Source organism: Carcharodon carcharias, chromosome 3 (genome assembly GCF_017639515.1).
Source record: "Carcharodon carcharias isolate sCarCar2 chromosome 3, sCarCar2.pri, whole genome shotgun sequence".
Taxonomy (NCBI): domain Eukaryota; kingdom Metazoa; phylum Chordata; class Chondrichthyes; order Lamniformes; family Lamnidae; genus Carcharodon; species Carcharodon carcharias.
This window is the reverse complement of record NC_054469.1, coordinates 197,451,838-197,469,810: the sequence shown is the minus strand read 5'-3', so window position 1 is coordinate 197,469,810 and position 17,973 is coordinate 197,451,838. Positions and strand designations below refer to the sequence as shown.

The 17,973-nt window shown below is 41.2% G+C and overlaps 1 protein-coding gene across 5 annotated transcripts in view; it reads left to right on the top strand.

Moving 5' to 3' along the window:
- Window positions 1-17,973, top strand: part of rp9 (RP9 pre-mRNA splicing factor) — a 44,738-nt gene that overhangs the window by 5,756 nt on the left and 21,009 nt on the right. For all 5 annotated transcript variants that reach the window (XM_041184941.1, XM_041184943.1, XM_041184945.1 and 2 more), the window contains 3 exons: window positions 2,210-2,339; window positions 5,822-5,913; window positions 14,779-14,840. In XM_041184941.1, the coding sequence (XP_041040875.1) occupies window positions 2,210-2,339; window positions 5,822-5,913; window positions 14,779-14,840 (284 nt within the window). The remainder of the gene's footprint in view (window positions 1-2,209; window positions 2,340-5,821; window positions 5,914-14,778; window positions 14,841-17,973) is intronic.

Genomic DNA, 17,973 nt, shown 5'->3' with positions numbered 1-17,973 from the left:
AACCTTGGTTCTGCCCTCATTGTTTCTTGTTTCTGGTTTGTGTGGTGTCCTCTGTATTTAGACTAGAAAAGAGTAGAAAGGAGGCCAGAAACGTGATTAGGTGTAGTTGGGTGTTTATTTCTAGTTGGTATTGTGATTATTGCTCACATGACTAAGCAGTATTCTTGTAAACAGTGTTTTGTGAAAATTACTTAATTATTACTAATTCAGTTGAAACTCATGTTAAATTTTGTTATTATTTTAAAGCAAATTTTAGCAAGTTACCTAAACAAAGTGATCTAATTTCACAGCTCTGCACTGTTACATTTTGGAATCACAACTGCACAGATTTTAAAATGCTAGAATTTGTCAGTAACAAATCATACAAATATGTTCTGAATTGAATCTGTACATATTAAGCAACTTTATTAACTGAAACGGTAGTGCTTAGTTTCATCTTATCCTATTAAAGTACAATTCTACATCCAATAAACTGGGGTGCTAAAAAAATTTGTGCACTATTAAAAATTTAAAGTAGTTGGCCTATTATCAATCTGTAACAAAGCTACTTGTAACCTCTCTTACTGTACAATTCATATTCTTTGAAATATAATCTGACCTGAAGTGGTGTGTTCATTGCCATTTAGTCCTAAATTTTACAATGATGCCTACTGTTGCTTTTCTTATCTCTGTTCTTCAGAGATTTAGATTTCAAAATATCTGCTTATAGCTAACTGTTTCATCATGTCAAAAAGTTCCTCTTTGGTGATGTAATAAAGTGGAAATGCTGTCCACAGTCCTCACTTTTCAGCAGAAAGGTGGTCTGCATGAAAATTCTCCCTCCAGTGTGCCTGTGAGTTTGAGCTCAAAACTTAGCCTCACAGTTTCCGTACCTATGGTGGATTTTTAAAGGTTAATCTAGTGCTTAAAAGTTTGTTGATGTATAAATAAGCAAGAGGTCCTTCTCTGATAGATAAGTTTTAGTAAAATATTGAAAGCTGCAAAGTGGCGCACAAATGTGTTCAAACACTAGGTTCTGTCCTACCTGTGTTTGTTTTTAACACTATAACACTTGGCTTTGAAAAGGGAATTAGATAAGCACCTGAAAGCTAAAGAATTGTAGGGCTATGAGGAAAGGGCAGTGGAGTGGAACTATCTAAATTTCTCTTGCAGGGACAAATCGGGCCACATGGCCTCCTGTGCTGTCATCATTCAGGATTCTAACATGATTAGGTGCTGTTTATTGTACAAGTGTGTTTCTTCACAACATTTAAATCTATTTGACAATTCAGTAGAATACCTTTCTATTTCCTGTGACAGAAAGGACTTACAAAGTTAAATCTAGACAGTATGTTAGCATGTCATTTAAGTGCTTGAAGATCTGAAACAGCAGTGGGGACTTCACAATTAGTTTTGGTTTCCATGGGCTTTGTGCGATGGGAAAGAAACAACCGTGTTTCTGCTGCTTTGACCTATGTAGTAATTCCTGCAACAAGCTCAACAATTTGTGGATGTCAGGTGAGGGTTCAGCTATGATAAAAACAAAAAACTGCGGATGCTGGAAATCCATAACCAAAAATAAAAATGCAGATGCTGTCAGACCTGCTGAGTTTTTCCAGGTATTTTTGTTTTTGTTGCGGGTTCAACTATGACTGGCCTTCGTGGTCAAGTAACTTACAGGTAACGACTGACCAGAATCTTGACTAAAGAATAGCCATTGGGAGAAAATAGCGAAATTCTGGTATCCATGGAACTATAACCTAGCATGAATCGTTGCCTTCAAAAATGGGAAAAATGCATAGAAAATCAAGGGGGAAAAAGTTGAAGAAGAGAATGAATAATGAGAAATCTGTTGTTAAACATTTCCAGACCTTTTGTGGGAATATATACAGCAAAGAACTTAGAACATTCTCCTGTTTTTGTTAAGATAATGTATGCTTTTCTCTGTTATTAACAATCCACCAGTGAAACTGCTAAAATGTGATTTAAAACGTAGTTACTGAGAATGCGATTTTTTTAGGGTGACATGGATTGTAGAGAAAAATGTATTTCTTATGTTCATTCATTATCTGGTTTTCATTAAGAAGTCACCCATTAATTTTGTATTCTGCAAATTAACCTGAATCAGTTTTACAGAATTTTGCGTCTAAGTGATTCTTCTGAATAATGTAAAATATTGAAGCCAATTACAGCATTTGTAAGGCCTGTAAAATGATTTATGTATGCTCAGGAAGATGATTACAAGCCTGAAGATTGTATTCCAGACCTACCAGGCAATGAAGGAGCAAGAGATTTCCTGGCACATGCTCCTACTAAAGGACTTTGGATGCCATTGGGGAAAGAAGTGAAAGTCATGCAGTGTAAGCAGAACCTAACTGATCTTATTTATTTACTGTTGAAAATGAGTAAGTATTTCAATATTAAACTGTAATTGTGACAATACATGTAGAAAGAAAACCTGAAATAAATGACTTGTTAATACCCTAAAATGCGGTGTATAAGACAATCCCATTTTGCCAGCATCAAAAATCATGTTTTTGCAAATACTTGGCATGTAAGTTGACCCTCCTTTACAGCTATACTCACGTTGGTAGTCAACCTCAATTTTTCACCCCACAAATGCAGGTTTTACTTACTGGTATCTTATAACTGGGCACAAGGGGTCAGGAAAACCCACTCTTTGCATCGGATACCAGTGACATTTCAAGAGGACGACCACCCTCACCCATGCTGGCAGTTCGCTTTTATGGTAGGCATATAAGTCAACCCATAAGTCAAAGGTCGACTTATACACAAACACCTTACAGCAGATAGGTTAAAAAAATGTCCTTGGTAGGATCTAGGACAGAGTCTGAAGTACAGAATAACTAGAGGAGATTTAACCTGAAGGAGTGAATAGGATAGAGTACATGTGGTGCAGGAGTAGGGTTTATTTGGGGGGGAGTGTGAACATGTCCGAAAGCCAGCTTCAACACGTTGCCTTCCACATATCACTCCAGCATGTTAGGCTTTATGTGTTTGGCCCCTTTGGGAGATGAAAATTGTCAATTGGGGAAGGCTTTGGTGGAGTGGTATTTTCACTGGGTTGGTATTCCAGAGACCCAGGGTGATGCTCTGGGCACCCAGATTTGAATCCCACCACGGCAGATGGTGAAATTTGAATTCAATAAAAATCTGGCATTAAAAGTCTCGTGATAATCACGAAACCATTGCCGATTGTCATAAAAACCCATCTCGTTCACTAATGTCCTTTAGGGAAGGAAATCTGTCCTTACCTGGTCTGGCCTACATGTGACTCCAGACCCACAGCAATGTGGTTGACTCTTAAATGCCCTCTGAAAATTAGGGATGGGCATAAATGCTGGCCTAGCCAGTGATGCCCACATCCCATGAACAAATTTTTAAAAAATTGGCACATTAATGGCTCAGTTAGAGTGACATTGACATGGCTTTTGTACATTAACTTTGCGTCCACAAGTTTCCTTGGCTTCCTAGACCTTATGACACATTGAAAGCAAGGCAAGAACACAGCTGCAACTGAATGGGCTAAAGCCATGAAAAGGAAACTGCCAATAAGTACTCAGAACCCACAGCTGGGCCAGAATTTTTAGCTCGGTGGAGGGCGCGCACCTGACCCGACCGAGTGTGAAATGACATGCGATGGCATCAGCCGAGCGTGCCTGACCGCCCCTGCTGATCCCGTATGCCAAGGACAAAATTCTGACCTTGGTTTCTAACCTGTTTATGAAAAGATTTGTTAGCAATATTTGTGTTGAGAGTTACTTTTTACAGTAACAGTTTTTACAGTTTGGAGATTTAGAGGTCTATTATGATACAGCCAATGGTAAAGGCTGAGTTGTTCAAATCCCAGAGGGAAACTTGAAACAACTGTCATAACCCATTTTTGCAGTTTGTATATTTCGAGATGTAGGCTTTGAATTCAGTAGTAGTAAAACCACCAAGTCTCAAGAGGTTTTTTATGAATTAAATTAAACATTTATTTATACAGGAAAATTTGTAAGCACCTACGTATGTCTACAAGATTACTACTAAAATAACAATCCCCTAATTAATCTGACTTTCAGTTAGACCGCTGTTAAGGCAACAGTAAAACACACAGATTTAAGCAGACCCCTGGCAAAGCACACCCTGGACAGTCGCATTCAAAATGAGTTTCCTTCAGCTCTGGGTCCTTGCAGACTTGAGGCTTACAGACTGGAGGCTTTAGATATTAGATTCCCTCCTCCTTTTCCAACAGCCTTCACTTCCTTTATATATATTTTCCTCTTTGAACGCAAATTCTCATTGTCACTAGTTTTTTTTAAACTTTAAATCTTCTAACAAAACCCTTTCATGATATCCACTTTACTAGTAAGATTTTAAAAAAATAAACACATTGTTTCTGAGCTTCACCTGCTTAGGTGTAATATTTCACCTGCTCTTTTGAATGGTCTATTTAAAAATGCAAATTGCCCTCTTTACACCAAACCTTCTGTTTCTCTGTTTTTATCTAATTACCATTTCAAACTACTTCTCTATATATCAAAGCCTCTAGACCAGCTGGCTTTAATCCAATTAAGACACATACACATACATAGACACAGGCATCACTAAACTCTATTTTAAAATAATTTCCAATAACATTATAAACATTATATCTTCTTGACAGTTCGGACTGCACTTTGGAGCTGGGATCCAATCAGATGGGCATGGATACCACGAACATTGTATTAGATTGGATCTCAGATAATAGGCTGTCTGATATTTAAATCTCTTACCAAATAGCTGACAGGCTCCATTTCTGATGGCCAGGCATGCTGAGACTCTGCTAACCTCTGTGCTGCTGCCTTGTTAATTGAGAGATGACTGGTGGGCCACCTCTAGTTTGCTGCCTTTCCCAAGTGCTCTCTGCTATGCTCTATGCATGAGAGTAACGGGATATGTTCCCCCAGTGGATGGAGAACATTTGTTGAGAGTGAGTGAGAGGTAGGCATAACAAGGCATAAGAATGAATGTAAATGTCAGTGAGGATGGGGATGTTGTACATAAATAGGGATGAGTGCACTTGCAAGGTAAGTTGGTGTGAGGAGTGAGGAATAGGTTTGAGAAGGCAGAATGAGAGGGTTAGGGTGATATGCACATCAGCATATGGAGCAATGCCCTCATCTTTCCTGGCCTATTGATCCAACCTTCTGGTTAGATCCAGGAGCAATGCCCTCATCTTTCCTGGCCTATTGATCCAACCTTCTGGTTAGATCCAGGAGTGTGGCACCATGTTTCTGCTGCTGACCTCCTCTGCAACATTCAATCTCACCTTCTCTGTCTCAGATGCAGATTTTTTCCCTCCTGTCATTAAGGGAAATATACCTACCTCCAGGCCCTTACAGCCTCCAACAGTACATCTAGGGAGGCATTGCTGAAGTAAAGCACAGCTTTTGCCCCTTCCAATTACTTAGCAAAAAGTCTGTGGCTCTCTTATGACAACTTGAAGATTCTGCAATTTGCATTTTGGTACATCTTTAACTACAGGAGTTGAAATCATGTTGGCATCATGCCTGCTGACATTAATTGGACAGCAAACCAGGAAGAAAAATGATAATCAGATGGCTGAGTTAAAAAACTACCCACAGACGAGCTGTACTTACTTCTGTGCTTCCCATACACTATCAGTTCCTCCATCCTTGTTTCCAATCAGCCCCCTTATTCAAGCTAAACCTGACGTTTAATTTGGCTTCGAAGTTTAAAAATGCCTTAATTGATAAGGATTTGAAAATGTTTAAATGTTATCCCTGGAGAATTGCTATTAATTGTTACTTATACCATTTTGCAATGTTGTTTCCAGGCTGGAGATGCAAAAATTTTGGACACAGAACTGGGGATAGGGAATGTCCCTATTTCATCAGTGGAAATCAGAAATTGGAACAGTTCAGAGTAGTAAGTCAGAACAGATTTCATTCTCTCTTTGTTTTTGAAAACATGTAAAAGTTACGGGCAAAATTTTTACTGACCTGCAAGGAGCATATCAGTCAGAAAGTTGAGGGGAACTCTCAGTTCAGCATTCCCCCACACACTATGGAGTTTTAGCATGATCGACATGCTGGGCCTTCATTTGAGTGGAGAACTGGTCAGTGACAGCTACAGCATCAGATAAATCTGAACTGATAATAGGAGGTTTGACTGACAGGATGAAGGGGGAGGAGTGATGATCTTGGAGGATGAGATCAGGGGCTTTGGTGGGGAGGGATCAGAGAGGCTGGGGCCTGGTGAGTTGGGGTGATTGAGGTCTGGTAAGGGGATGAAAAGGGGGCCTGGTGAGGAGGTAGGGTTGAGAGCATAAGATGGGTGAAATTGAGAACCTGGTGGGACAGAATCGAAGACCAAATGAGGGGTTGAGATCAGAGTCTGGTAAAGGGGACATCGGGATCCACCTTCCTTGGTCAGGCAGGGGCAACATTGGCCTGGTGATTAGGAAGAGGATTGCGGGCTTTGGGGAAGGAGGAGGTTGGGACCTGGTTGGAGAGGATGGAAGCAGGGCCTGATGGAAAGGTGAGAGGTTAAGGTCATGGGAGCTGTGCCTGATTTTGAAGGTAGGCACCTGGATCCTGGAGGTAGGTTGGAAAGCTCTTTCCTCCTAAATCCAACAACCTCATCTTGAAGTAGCTTCTGTGTTACTGAAAGCTAAAGAAACCCAGCCAACAGCTGTAAAATTTCAAAAGCGGAATTATTGTGAGGTTTACGGCCTCATTATCATATTTAAAGTTGCAGCCCACCTCCTGGGATTAGGTTGTCTCCCATTAATCTCCAGCCTCAATTAAAGCCGGAAGTAGGCAGGTTGGAGGCAGGCTTGAGTCAGGAAACAGATTTCTGAGACTGTAGCCACCCCCATCCTACTCAAACCCATCCGCTTCTTTAAAACATATGGGTTTTACTTTTTCGGTACATAAGATTACTATTTCTGAAAGCTATCCAGTTAGAACTAACTTTTCCTGAAGTCAAATATTAGCAATAGTGTTTTTGCAGGGCGACTGACATTGGTCATATTTGTTACATCTTTTGCTGAACTCAGGTTAATTTTCAAAGATTCTCAGAATTGTCACAGCGCAGGAGGAGGCCATTCGGCTCATTCTGTCTGTGCCAGTTCTCCGAATGAGCAGTGCAACTAGTGCTATACCCCTGCCTTCTCCTCGTAACGTTGCACATTCTCCCTTTTTAGATAATAATCCAATCTTGAATGCTTCGATTGAACTTACCTCCGCCATACTCTGTGGCAGTGCTTTCCAGATCTTAACTACTCGCTGCGTGAAAATGTTTCTCCTCATATCTCCATTGCTTCTTTAGCCAATTAACTGAAATCTGAGCCCTTTCATTCTCGATCCTCCCACCTGTGGGAATAGTTTTTCCTCATCTACTCTGTCCAGACTGCTTATGACTTTGAATACCTCTTTCAATCTCCTCTCAACCTTCTCTTCTCCAAGGAGAACAGTCCCAACTTCTCCAATCTATCTATATAACTGAAGTTCCTCATCCCTGGATCCAATCTCGGGAATCTTTTCTGTCGTGTCTCTAATGCCTTCAGATCTTTCCTGAAGTGTGGCGCCCAATACTCCAGTTGAGGCTGAACCAGTGTTTTATACAAGTTTAACATAACCTGTATGTCACTGGATTTAAAATATTTAGCATACTCTATGCCCCTATTAATAAAGTCCAGGATACTTTATAATTTATTAACTGTTCTCTCGATCTGTCCGGCCATAGGTACATCTGCACAAATGCACCCAGGTCCCTTTGTTCCTGAACCTCATTTACAATTGTGCCCTTAACTTATATTGTCTCTCTGTGCTCTTCCTACTAAAATGAATCATCCCACACTTATCTGCATTGAATTTTGCCTGCCTCTTGTTCACCCAATTCACCAACTTGTCTATATTCTTTTGAAGTTCTGTACTAACCTCCACACAGTTCCCAGTGCTTCCAAGTTTCATATGATCCACAAATTTTGAAATTGTGGTCTGCACATTAAGATCTAGGCCATGACTGTACATCAGGAAGAGCAAGGATTCCAACATAGACCCCTGGGGAACTCCACTGCAAACCTTCCCATGGCCTGAAAATCATCCATTAACCACTACCCTCTGTTTCCTGTCACTAAGCCAATTTTGTATCCATGTTGCTCTTGTTCCTTTTATTCCATGAGCTATAACTTTGCTCACAAGTCTGTTGTGTGGCATTTATGAATTATGAACCAGCAGCATTACCCTCATCAATCCTCTCTGTTACCTCTTCAAAAAATGCCAGCAAGTTAGTTAAACACAATTTGCCCTTAAGAAATCCATGCTGGCTTTCCTTAATTAACCTGTATTTGCCCATGTGTCTAATAATAATTTTGTCACGAATTATTGTTTCTGGAAGCTTCCCCACCACTGAGGTTAAACTGACTGGCCTGTGGTTGGTGGGCTTATCTTACCTCCATATTCAAAAAAGGGTGTAAACATTTGCAATCCACCAGTCCTTAGACACCACTACTGAGTCTAAGGTAGACTGGAAAACTATGGCCAGTGCCTTTGGAATTTCCACTCTCACCTCTCCCAGTTATCCTTGAATCATCTCATCCAGTCCCGGTGCCTTACCAATTTTAAGTGTAGCCAGCCAATCTAATACCCTCTCCTTATAAGTTTTAAACCCCTCTTAAGTATCTGAATTACCGCTTCTTTCACCATAAGCTGGACGTCACGTTCCTGGTGAAGGCAAATGCAAGGTGTTCATTTAATATTTCAGTTAAAAGATGCCTGCATTGTAATGAGGTCTTACTACTCTTGAAGGGGAGTTAAACCAAATGCAAGGTAGAAAAACTGGGCTGGTGTCTAGCAACAGGAGGCCCACACAGGGACACAGAGAAACCTAAAGCAGTTTGAGTTTAATTGGTCATTATGCTAAGGTGGAGGAAACAGCTTAAGTCTCTCTCTAGCTGACATAATAAGAATCTTGAATGAGTTGCTCTAAGGTTAAAGTAACATTGAATGTCAAGTGAGTTCTGAATCTCAAGGGAAATACCAAGTTGTCAGAGGTCTACTGGGAGAGGGAACTGCAGGGACAGGTCTTAAAGGAAAAAGAGAAGTGAAAGTAAGGAGCAGAGGGAAGGCTTCAAGCCTAATGGGAGAAAGCTGCAGGATACAGACTTAAAGCAAAATAAGCTTGTGAAAAGCCAGAGAGTCCAAGGAACAGCCAAAGATCTGTAACTCCTTATGGGCACGTGAAGCAGTGGTGTTCTGTTGGCACAGCTGAATCTGAGAGTGTATGTGTGGAAGGAAGTGTGAATGCATGTGGCGATCCAGGGAAGAGGAACAATGGAATGTTATGATACAGCAGTTGGTAAAGGCTGAGTTATTTAAAATCCCAGAGGGAAACTTTAAACAACTGTCATAACCTATATTTTCAATTGGTATGTTTGAGATGCAGTTCTGAATTCTGAAATGAAACCACCAAGCCTCGGGAGAGAGTTTTTATATAAACTAAATTAAACATTTATTAATTTAACAACAAATCTAAATGTATACACATGTCTACAAGTTACTGCCATAATACCATAACCCTAACCCTAACTTTTAAACAAATCCCCAAATTAATCATTTCCAGGTAAATCTTCACCAAGGCAACAATAACCCTAGGACAGAATTTTGCCCTTGATGGGTGGGCGGGCCCCACCGGCTTCCTGTGCAGCCGGGTGGTGGGGGGGGGGGACATTCCTTAACTGTCAGAGTGCACTCTGTGCGAGAAAGAGCGCACATCTTCCTGAGACTAAAACAGAATTACCTGGAAAAACTCAGCAGGTCTGGCAGCATCGGCGGAGAAGAAAGGAGTTGACGTTTCGAGTCCTCATGACCCTTCAACAGAACTTGAGTTCGAGTCCTAGAAAGAGTTGAAATATAAGCTGGTTTAAGTTGTGTGTGTGGGGGCGGAGAGAGAGAGAGAGAGAGAAGTGGAGGGGGGATGTGGTTGTAGGGACAAACAAGTAGTGATAGAAGCAGATCATCAAAAGATGTCAACAACAATAGAACAAAAGAACACATAGGTGTTAAAGTTGGTGATATTATCTAAACCAATGTGCTAATTAAGAATGGCTGGTAGGGCACTCAAGGTATAGCTCTAGTGGGGGTGGGGAGAGCATAAAAGATTTTAAAATATTTAAAAATAATGGAAATAGGTGGGAAAAGAAAAATCTATATAATTTATTGGGAAAAAAAGGAAGGGGGAAACAGAAAGGGGATGGGGGAGGGAGCTCACGACCTAAAGTTGTTGAATTCAATATTCAGTCCGGAAGGCTGTAAAGTGCCTAGTCGGAAGATGAGGTGTTGTTCCTCCAGTTTGCGTTGGGCTTCACTGGAACAATGCAGCAAGCCAAGGACAGACATGTGGGCAAGAGAGCAGGGTGGAGTGTTAAAGTGGCAAGCAACAGGGAGGTTTGGCTCATTCTTGCGGACAGACCGCAGGTGTTCTGCAAAGCAGTCGCCCAGTTTACGTTTGGTCTCTCCAATGTAGAGGAGACCACATTGGGAGCAACGAATGCAGTAGACTAAGTTGGGGGAAATGCAAGTGAAATGCTGCTTCACTTGAAAGGAGTGTTTGGGCCCTTGGACGGTGAGGAGTGAGGAAGTGAAGGGGCAGGTGTTGCATCTTTTGCGTGGGCATGGGGTGGTGCCGTAGGACGGGGCTGAGGAGTAGGGGGTGATGGAGGAGTGGACCAGGGTGTCCCGGAGGGAGAGATCCCTACGGAATGCCAATAGGGGGGGTGAAGGGAAGATGTGTTTGGTGGTGGCATCATGCTGGAGTTGGCGGAAATGGCAGAGGATGATCCTTTGAATGCGGAGGCTGGTGGGGTGATAAGTGAGGACAAGGGGGACCCTATCATGTTTCTGGGAGGGTGGAGAAGGCATGAGGGCGGATGCGCGGGAGATGGGCCGGACACGGTTGAGGGCCCTGTCAACGACCGTGGGTGGAAAACCTCGTTTAAGGAAGAAGGAGGACATGTCAGAGGAACTGTTTTTGAAGGTAGCATCATCGGAACAGATGCGACGGAGGCGAAGGAACTGAGAGAATGGGATGGAGTCCTTATAGGAAGCGAGGTGTGAGGAACTGTAGTCGAGGTAGCTGTGGGAGTCGGTGGGTTTGTAATGGATATTGGTGGACAGTCTATCACCAGAGATTGAGACAGAGAGGTCAAGGAAGGGAAGGGAAGTGTCAGAGATGGACCACGTGAAAATGATGGAGGGGTGGAGATTGGAAGCAAAATTAATAAATTTTTCCAAGTCCCGACGAGAGCATGAAGCAGCACCAAAGTAATCATCGATGTACCGGAGAAAGAGTTGTGGAAGGGGGCCGGAGTAGGACTGGAACAAGGAATGTTCCACATACCCCATAAAGAGACAGGCATAGCTGGGGCCCATGCGGGTACCCATAGCCACACCTTTTATTTGGAGGAAGTGAGAGGAGTTGAAGGAGAAATTGTTCAGTGTGAGAACAAGTTCAGCCAGACGGAGGAGAGTAGTGGTGGATGGGGATTGTTCAGGCCTCTGTTCGAGGAAGAAGCTAAAGGCCCTCAGATCATCCTGGTGGGAGATGGAGGTGTAGAGGGATTGGACGTCCATGGTGAAGAGAAAGCGGTTGGGGCCAGGGAACTGGAAATTGTTGATGTGACGTAAGGTGTCAGAGGAATCACGGATGTAGGTGGGAAGGGACTGGACAAGGGGAGAGAGAAGGGAGTCAAGATAACGAGAAATGAGTTCTGTGGGGCAGGAGCAAGCTGAGACGATCGGTCTACTGGGGCAGTTTGGATTTGGGGTGGAAGATAGAAGCGGGCCGTCCGAGGTTGGGCGACTATCAGGTTGGAAGCTGTGGGAGGGAGATCCCCAGAGGAGATGAGGTCAGTGACAGTCCTGGAAACAGGATTTTTTCCAATAAATTATATAGATTTTTCTTTTCCCACCTATTTCCATTATTTTTAAATATTTTAAAATTTAAAATCTCTTATGCTCTCCCCACCCCCACTAGAGCTATACCTTGAGTGCCCTACCATCCATTCTTAATTAGCACATTCGTTTAGATAACATCACCAACTTTAACACCTATGTGTTCTTTTGTTCTATTGTTGTTGACATCTTTTGATGATCTGCTTCTATCACTACTTGTTTGTCCCTACAACCACAGCCCCCATCCACTTCTCTCTCTCTCTCTCTCTCCGCCCCCCACACACACACCTTAAACCAGCTTATATTTCAACTCTTTCTTGGACTCGAACTCAAGTTCTGTCGAAGGGTCATGAGGACTCGAAACGTCAACTCTTTTCTTTCCTGTCGATGCTGCCAGACCTGCTGAGTTTTTCCAGGTAATTCTGTTTTTGTTTTGGATTTCCAGCATCCGCAGTTTTTTTGTTTTTTTTGTTTTTATTCCTGAGACTAAGTGCTGCCTCAGGGAGCGCTGACAGTGTTTGAAACTTTAAAAATAGAAAAATAAAAAATGATTAACATGTCCCCCTCATGTGACAATGTCACATGAGATGGGACATGTTAATAAATATCACAAAATCTTTATTAAACTTTTTTAAAACAGACATGAAGGGCTGAGGTTTCATGTTTTTCCAGAAGCCCGCTGGGGCTCCTGGCCTGCCCGCCAGCCTTAAGGTTGGACGGGCAGAGCCTTTAATTGGTTTAACTATCCTGTCGATGGCCTCAATTGGCCATTGACAGGTTGGCGGGCGGACAGCTGATCGCACTGTCCGGCCGCCTTCTTGAATATTTAAATGGGGTGGGATGACGTCGGGGGTTCCCCCCAATGTCATCCCGCATCATTTTCCCTTCAGCAAGCGGGCCCCAGCCCCCAGCTCGCCGACAGAAAAATTCTGCCCTAGACTTAAACAGACACCAGGCAAAGCACATTTTATCTTACAAATTCAAAATTAGGTTCCTTTCAATTTGGTTCCTTCGCAGAGTTGTAGGCTTACAGGCGGCATGCTCTGACTCACACACAAAACATTTTTTTGTATATACTTAGCCTTCCCTTTGAATGTAAATTCTCATTGTATCACCAGGCCCTTTGAACTCCACTCGTCTAACAATAATCCCCTTTCATAGTAGTAATTTTAGTAGTAATATAAACAAATTGCTTGATATCTCCCAGCTAGGTGCAATAATTCACCCCCAGTCTTTGGTTTATTCAACAAAATGCAAACGTACCCTCTGCCTTACCATTTAACATCTCAAAACTACTATACATCAAAGCACCCAGACTAGCTGGCTTTAATCAAATTAAGACATACACAGTCACACCTGCAGACACTGACCCTACGACTAGTCCAATTTAAAATAATTTCCAATAACATTATATACATTAATATCTTCATGGAAGGAGAGTTTGAAACCCTGGAGGTGGACCCTTGTGGAAGGCGTCTGAGACAAAGTGTGGTTTGGGAGAAGATTCCAAAGCAAGTTCTTCAAAACTGGAGATTGGAAACCCTCGTGTGAAAGATGGAGTTCAGTGAGACTGGTTGGCTCAGGGTGTGACAAGCGTCTGGGGGTGGTTGATAAGGGATCCATAACATATGTTTGGGATGGCATCTGTCACTTGGTTTCAGAGTGTGGTATGTCTGACCACAGGTCGCCTATTGGTTTTCATGGACTGTATACTCACTGTGAACATGAGAGTATAAGGTAGCTTTTGTAACTTGTAATATACTTGGGAATCTGTATATATCTGTAAAGGTATAGTTATGGATGAAGAAGTATTGTAATATAGTTCATCATTTCTTGTTTAATATATGTTTTATTCTTTTGTTAAAAGTTCATCAGCTAACTCCTGTGACTCTGGTCAATAGCCGTCCTCCATGTTTCCAAACAAAAACTAAAAGTTATGATCTGCCAAGCCAGGTTCCACCCTTGGACCAGGCTTGTCTGGTAGCAAAATCAGCTAGGATCATAACATGCTAAATGATGCTCAGCAAATCAAAAGGTTGTGTGGGGAATGAAAGATGGATAGAAATTATGAATCCAGTTGTTAAGGATGCTGAATGTCCTGAAAACATTCTTTTTTTTTTTTGCAAAGCTGGAATGATGGATGATGATTGAACTGATGGATAATATATGCAAGGATGGCCTGTTATTTTAATTCACCACCTTGCTCTCACACTAACATCTCTGCCCTTGACCTGCAACACTGTTCCAGTATAGCTCAAGATAAGCTTAAGGAACAGATCCTCAACTTTCAATTAAGCACTTTACAACCTTCTGGGCTCAGCATTGAATTCAATTTCAGCCCATAAATTCTGCACCCAACCCCCACCATTTTGTTTCATTTTCTTTGCTTGAATCGTTTTTTGTTCTTATTTTTGCTTTTAGTTAGCTCTAGGCACAGTTTTTGATTTTTTTGTTTCTTTTCTTTTCCCAACAATAGGGTCTTTGGCCCTGTTTGTCATTCAATCTCTTCTATTTTCCACCCTATTGCAGACCTTCCTTTCTCCTTGCCCCACCCATCCCTTGCTCTATTGCATCTCTAACATTTCCCAGTTCTGATGAAGGGTCATTGACCTGAAATGTTAACGGTTTCTCTCCACAGATACTACCTGACCTGCTAAGTATTTCCAGTATTTTCTGTTTTTATTTTGGTGTCATACTTTGTTTTATAATGCTCCTGTAAAGCACCTTGGAATGTTTCATTACATTCATGATGTTATATAAGTTGCTTTTGTTGTTAATATATTGAAATTTGTACTTAATATAAACAATTTGCTAACATGGTGCATTCACTTACTAGGCACATGAAGATCCCATGTATGACTTGATCAGAGAAAACAAACGGTTTGAAAAGGAAACAAGGTAAGCACAGCGTTTAGTGATGGACTGATGGTGATTTTTTTTTTATTCATTCATGGGATGTGGACGTTGCTGGCTAGGCCAGCATTTATTGCCCATCCCTAATTGCCCTTGTTCAGAGGGCATTTAAGAGTCAGCCACATTGCTGTGAGCCTGGAGTCACATGTAGACCAGATCAGGTAAGGACAGCAGATTTCCTCCCCTAAAGGACATTAGTGAGCCAGATGGGTTTTTACGACAATTGGCAATGGTTTCATGGTCATCATCAGACTTTTAATTCCAGATTTTTATTGAATTTAAATTTCACCATCTGCCATGGTGGGATTTGAACCTAGGTCTCCAGAGCATTACCCTGGGTCTTTGGAATACTAGTCCAGTGACAATACCTCTATTCCACTTCCCCTTCAACAAATATTGAAAATAACTAATGAAAAATACAGCAGAAATGATTTTAAAAAGTGAGATACGTTAAAATGTTTAAATGTTTAATGTTTAAAAACATTAGGGCATAAGTATAGGACAGGGTCTATTCTATAAGCTTTATAAACTAATACATGTCGCATTAGAAATAACGAGTGAAGTAAAAGGGCAAACTCAACTTAAGGGATATAACATAGCAGTCACCACTGAGACCTGGCAGCAAGCTGGACATGACTGGCAGATTCCAGGCTATAAGGGAAATTGGAAAAGGAAGCATAGCAATATTGTTATAACACTATTACAACATTAGAAAGAGGGGATATCATAAGGGTGAGCAGAAACTGGAAACACTGTGGGTAGAAATGGGGAATAGAAAGAATGCAAGACTTTGGGAGTTCTTTATAAACCTCAAAAGCAGTGATAAAGTAGCTGCATACATGAATGCAGAGATCAGAGAATCTTTTTGCAAAAGCGGAGTAGTAATAATGGGAGACTTGAATTTTCACACAGTCTGAGGGAAACAGAACAGTTCAAGCCCCAAACGTAGCAAATTTCTTAGAGTGTATTTGGAACAGTTTTCTGGAATAATATGTCCTTGAACCAAGAAGCGAACATGCCATCTTAGATTTAGTAATGAGCCTGAATTAGTCAATAATCTAAAAATAAGTAAACATCTAGCTATTAGTGACCGTAATATGATAGAATTCAATATTAGGTACAAGACGGAGAAGGATGAATCTCAAATCAAGGTTTTAAACTGACTGAAAGGATGATGCAGGAATTAACCACAATAGACTGGACTGTGTTAACAGAACTATAGATGAACAGTGGGAGTTGTTCAAAAACAGTTTTGGTAAAATACAAGACCTATAGGCAAGAGCTGTGTGTGTGTAAATAAACAACCTTGATCAACAAAGAAAGTGAGAGGTAGTATAAAACTAAAGGAAAGAGTTTGTGTGAAGGCAAAGCACAGTAGAAATCCCTGGAACTGGGGAGATTTAGAGCAGCTGAGGGACACAAAGAAATTGGTAAGAGCTACAGAAAAGGAATATAGGAAAATTCTTGTGAGGGGTATTGAGGAGAACAATCAAGTTATTTAGAAATATATTAAGAAAAATCGTGTGGCCTCTGAATGGCTGACCCAGGGGATATTGTAATTGGAAGTCAGGAAATGGCAGACTTAACAAATAACTACTACTTTTTACATTTTTTTCATGAATGTGGGCATTGCTGGCTAAGTCAGCATTTGTTGTCTGTCCCTAATTGCCCTTGAGAAGGTGGTGGTGAGCTGCTTTTTTGAACAGCTACAGTCCATGTAGTGTACCCATAGTGCCGTTAGGGAGGGAGTTCCAGAATTTTGACTGAGCAGCAGTGAAGGAATGGCGATATAGTTCCAAGTCAGGAAGATATGTGGCTTGGAGGGAACTTGTAGGAGGTGCTATTCCCATGCACCCATGCCATCGGTGCCTTTGTCCTTCTAGGTGGTAGAAGTCACAGGTTTGGAAGATGCTGTCGAAGGAGCCTTGCTGAGTTGCTGTAGTGCATCTTGTATGTTGTACACACTGCTGCCACTGTGCATCAGTGGTGGAGGGGTTTCACAATAGAAAGTGTGGATGAAGTACCAGTGATACAAAGAAAATTAAAAATAAAGCAAGGAGAGTAACTAACTTGATTCAATATAAGTAAAAAATATTGGTGATGGAGAAACTAATCAGAATTAAAGATAGACAAATCTCCAGATCTGATAGTTTCCACTCCAGCGTATTAAAAGATGTGGTTGAGAAAATTGTTGATGTGTTGTCATGATCTTCCAAAGCTCTCCTAATTCAGGAGTGTTCCCCTTGATTTGGAAACTGCCAATTTCAAAATTATATAAGATGAATAAGAGAAATAAACTAAGAAATTACAGACTATTAGTCTAATATTGTTGGGGAAATTCCTAGAATCTATTATTTGGGACAGAATGACTGTACTTTTGGATGAATATGAACTGATCAGAGCAAGTCAGCATGAATTTTTAAAGGAAAGAAACCTGATACAGTATCTGTGGGAATGGCTATGGGTATTAATGATATGGACTTCCATAACGTATTAAACAAAGTTTCCGCCTTAGATATTTGAACAAAAATTGGAGTGCATGGAATTTGAAGCAACCAATTGGCTTGGATAGGGAATTAGCAGGTAGAAATAGAGAATAGGGATAATACTAAGTACTCAAAATGGCAAGCTATAACCAGTGATGCCCCTCAGGTATCAGCCTTTCAGTGTATTTGTAAATGACTGGGATGAAGAATAGAGAGCTGCATATCTGTTGATGACATTAAGTTAGGCACATATAGTGCAGATGGGAACAGAAAGTTTTAAAGTTTTACATTGACAGGTGTGTGGGAAAAACTTTCAGATGGAGTTTTATGTTGGAAAGTGTGAAGGCATCCATTTTGCACTACAGATAGATCAGAACTTTTTGTAAATGGCAAGAAGCTTGCAAATGTACACTTGGAGATTGATCTATTTGGATCCCTAAAAACTGGTGGACAGAATTTGTAAAAAAAATGTTAAAAGCTTATGGAATGTTGTCTTTTATCCCAAGAGGGCTGAAATATAAAGAAGTGGAAGTTATGTTACGACTGTACAGAGCCCTGATTTGATCCCATCTGTGGTATTGCATTCAGTTCTGGGTACCGCATCTCAGAAAAGGTATATTGTCCTTGGAGGG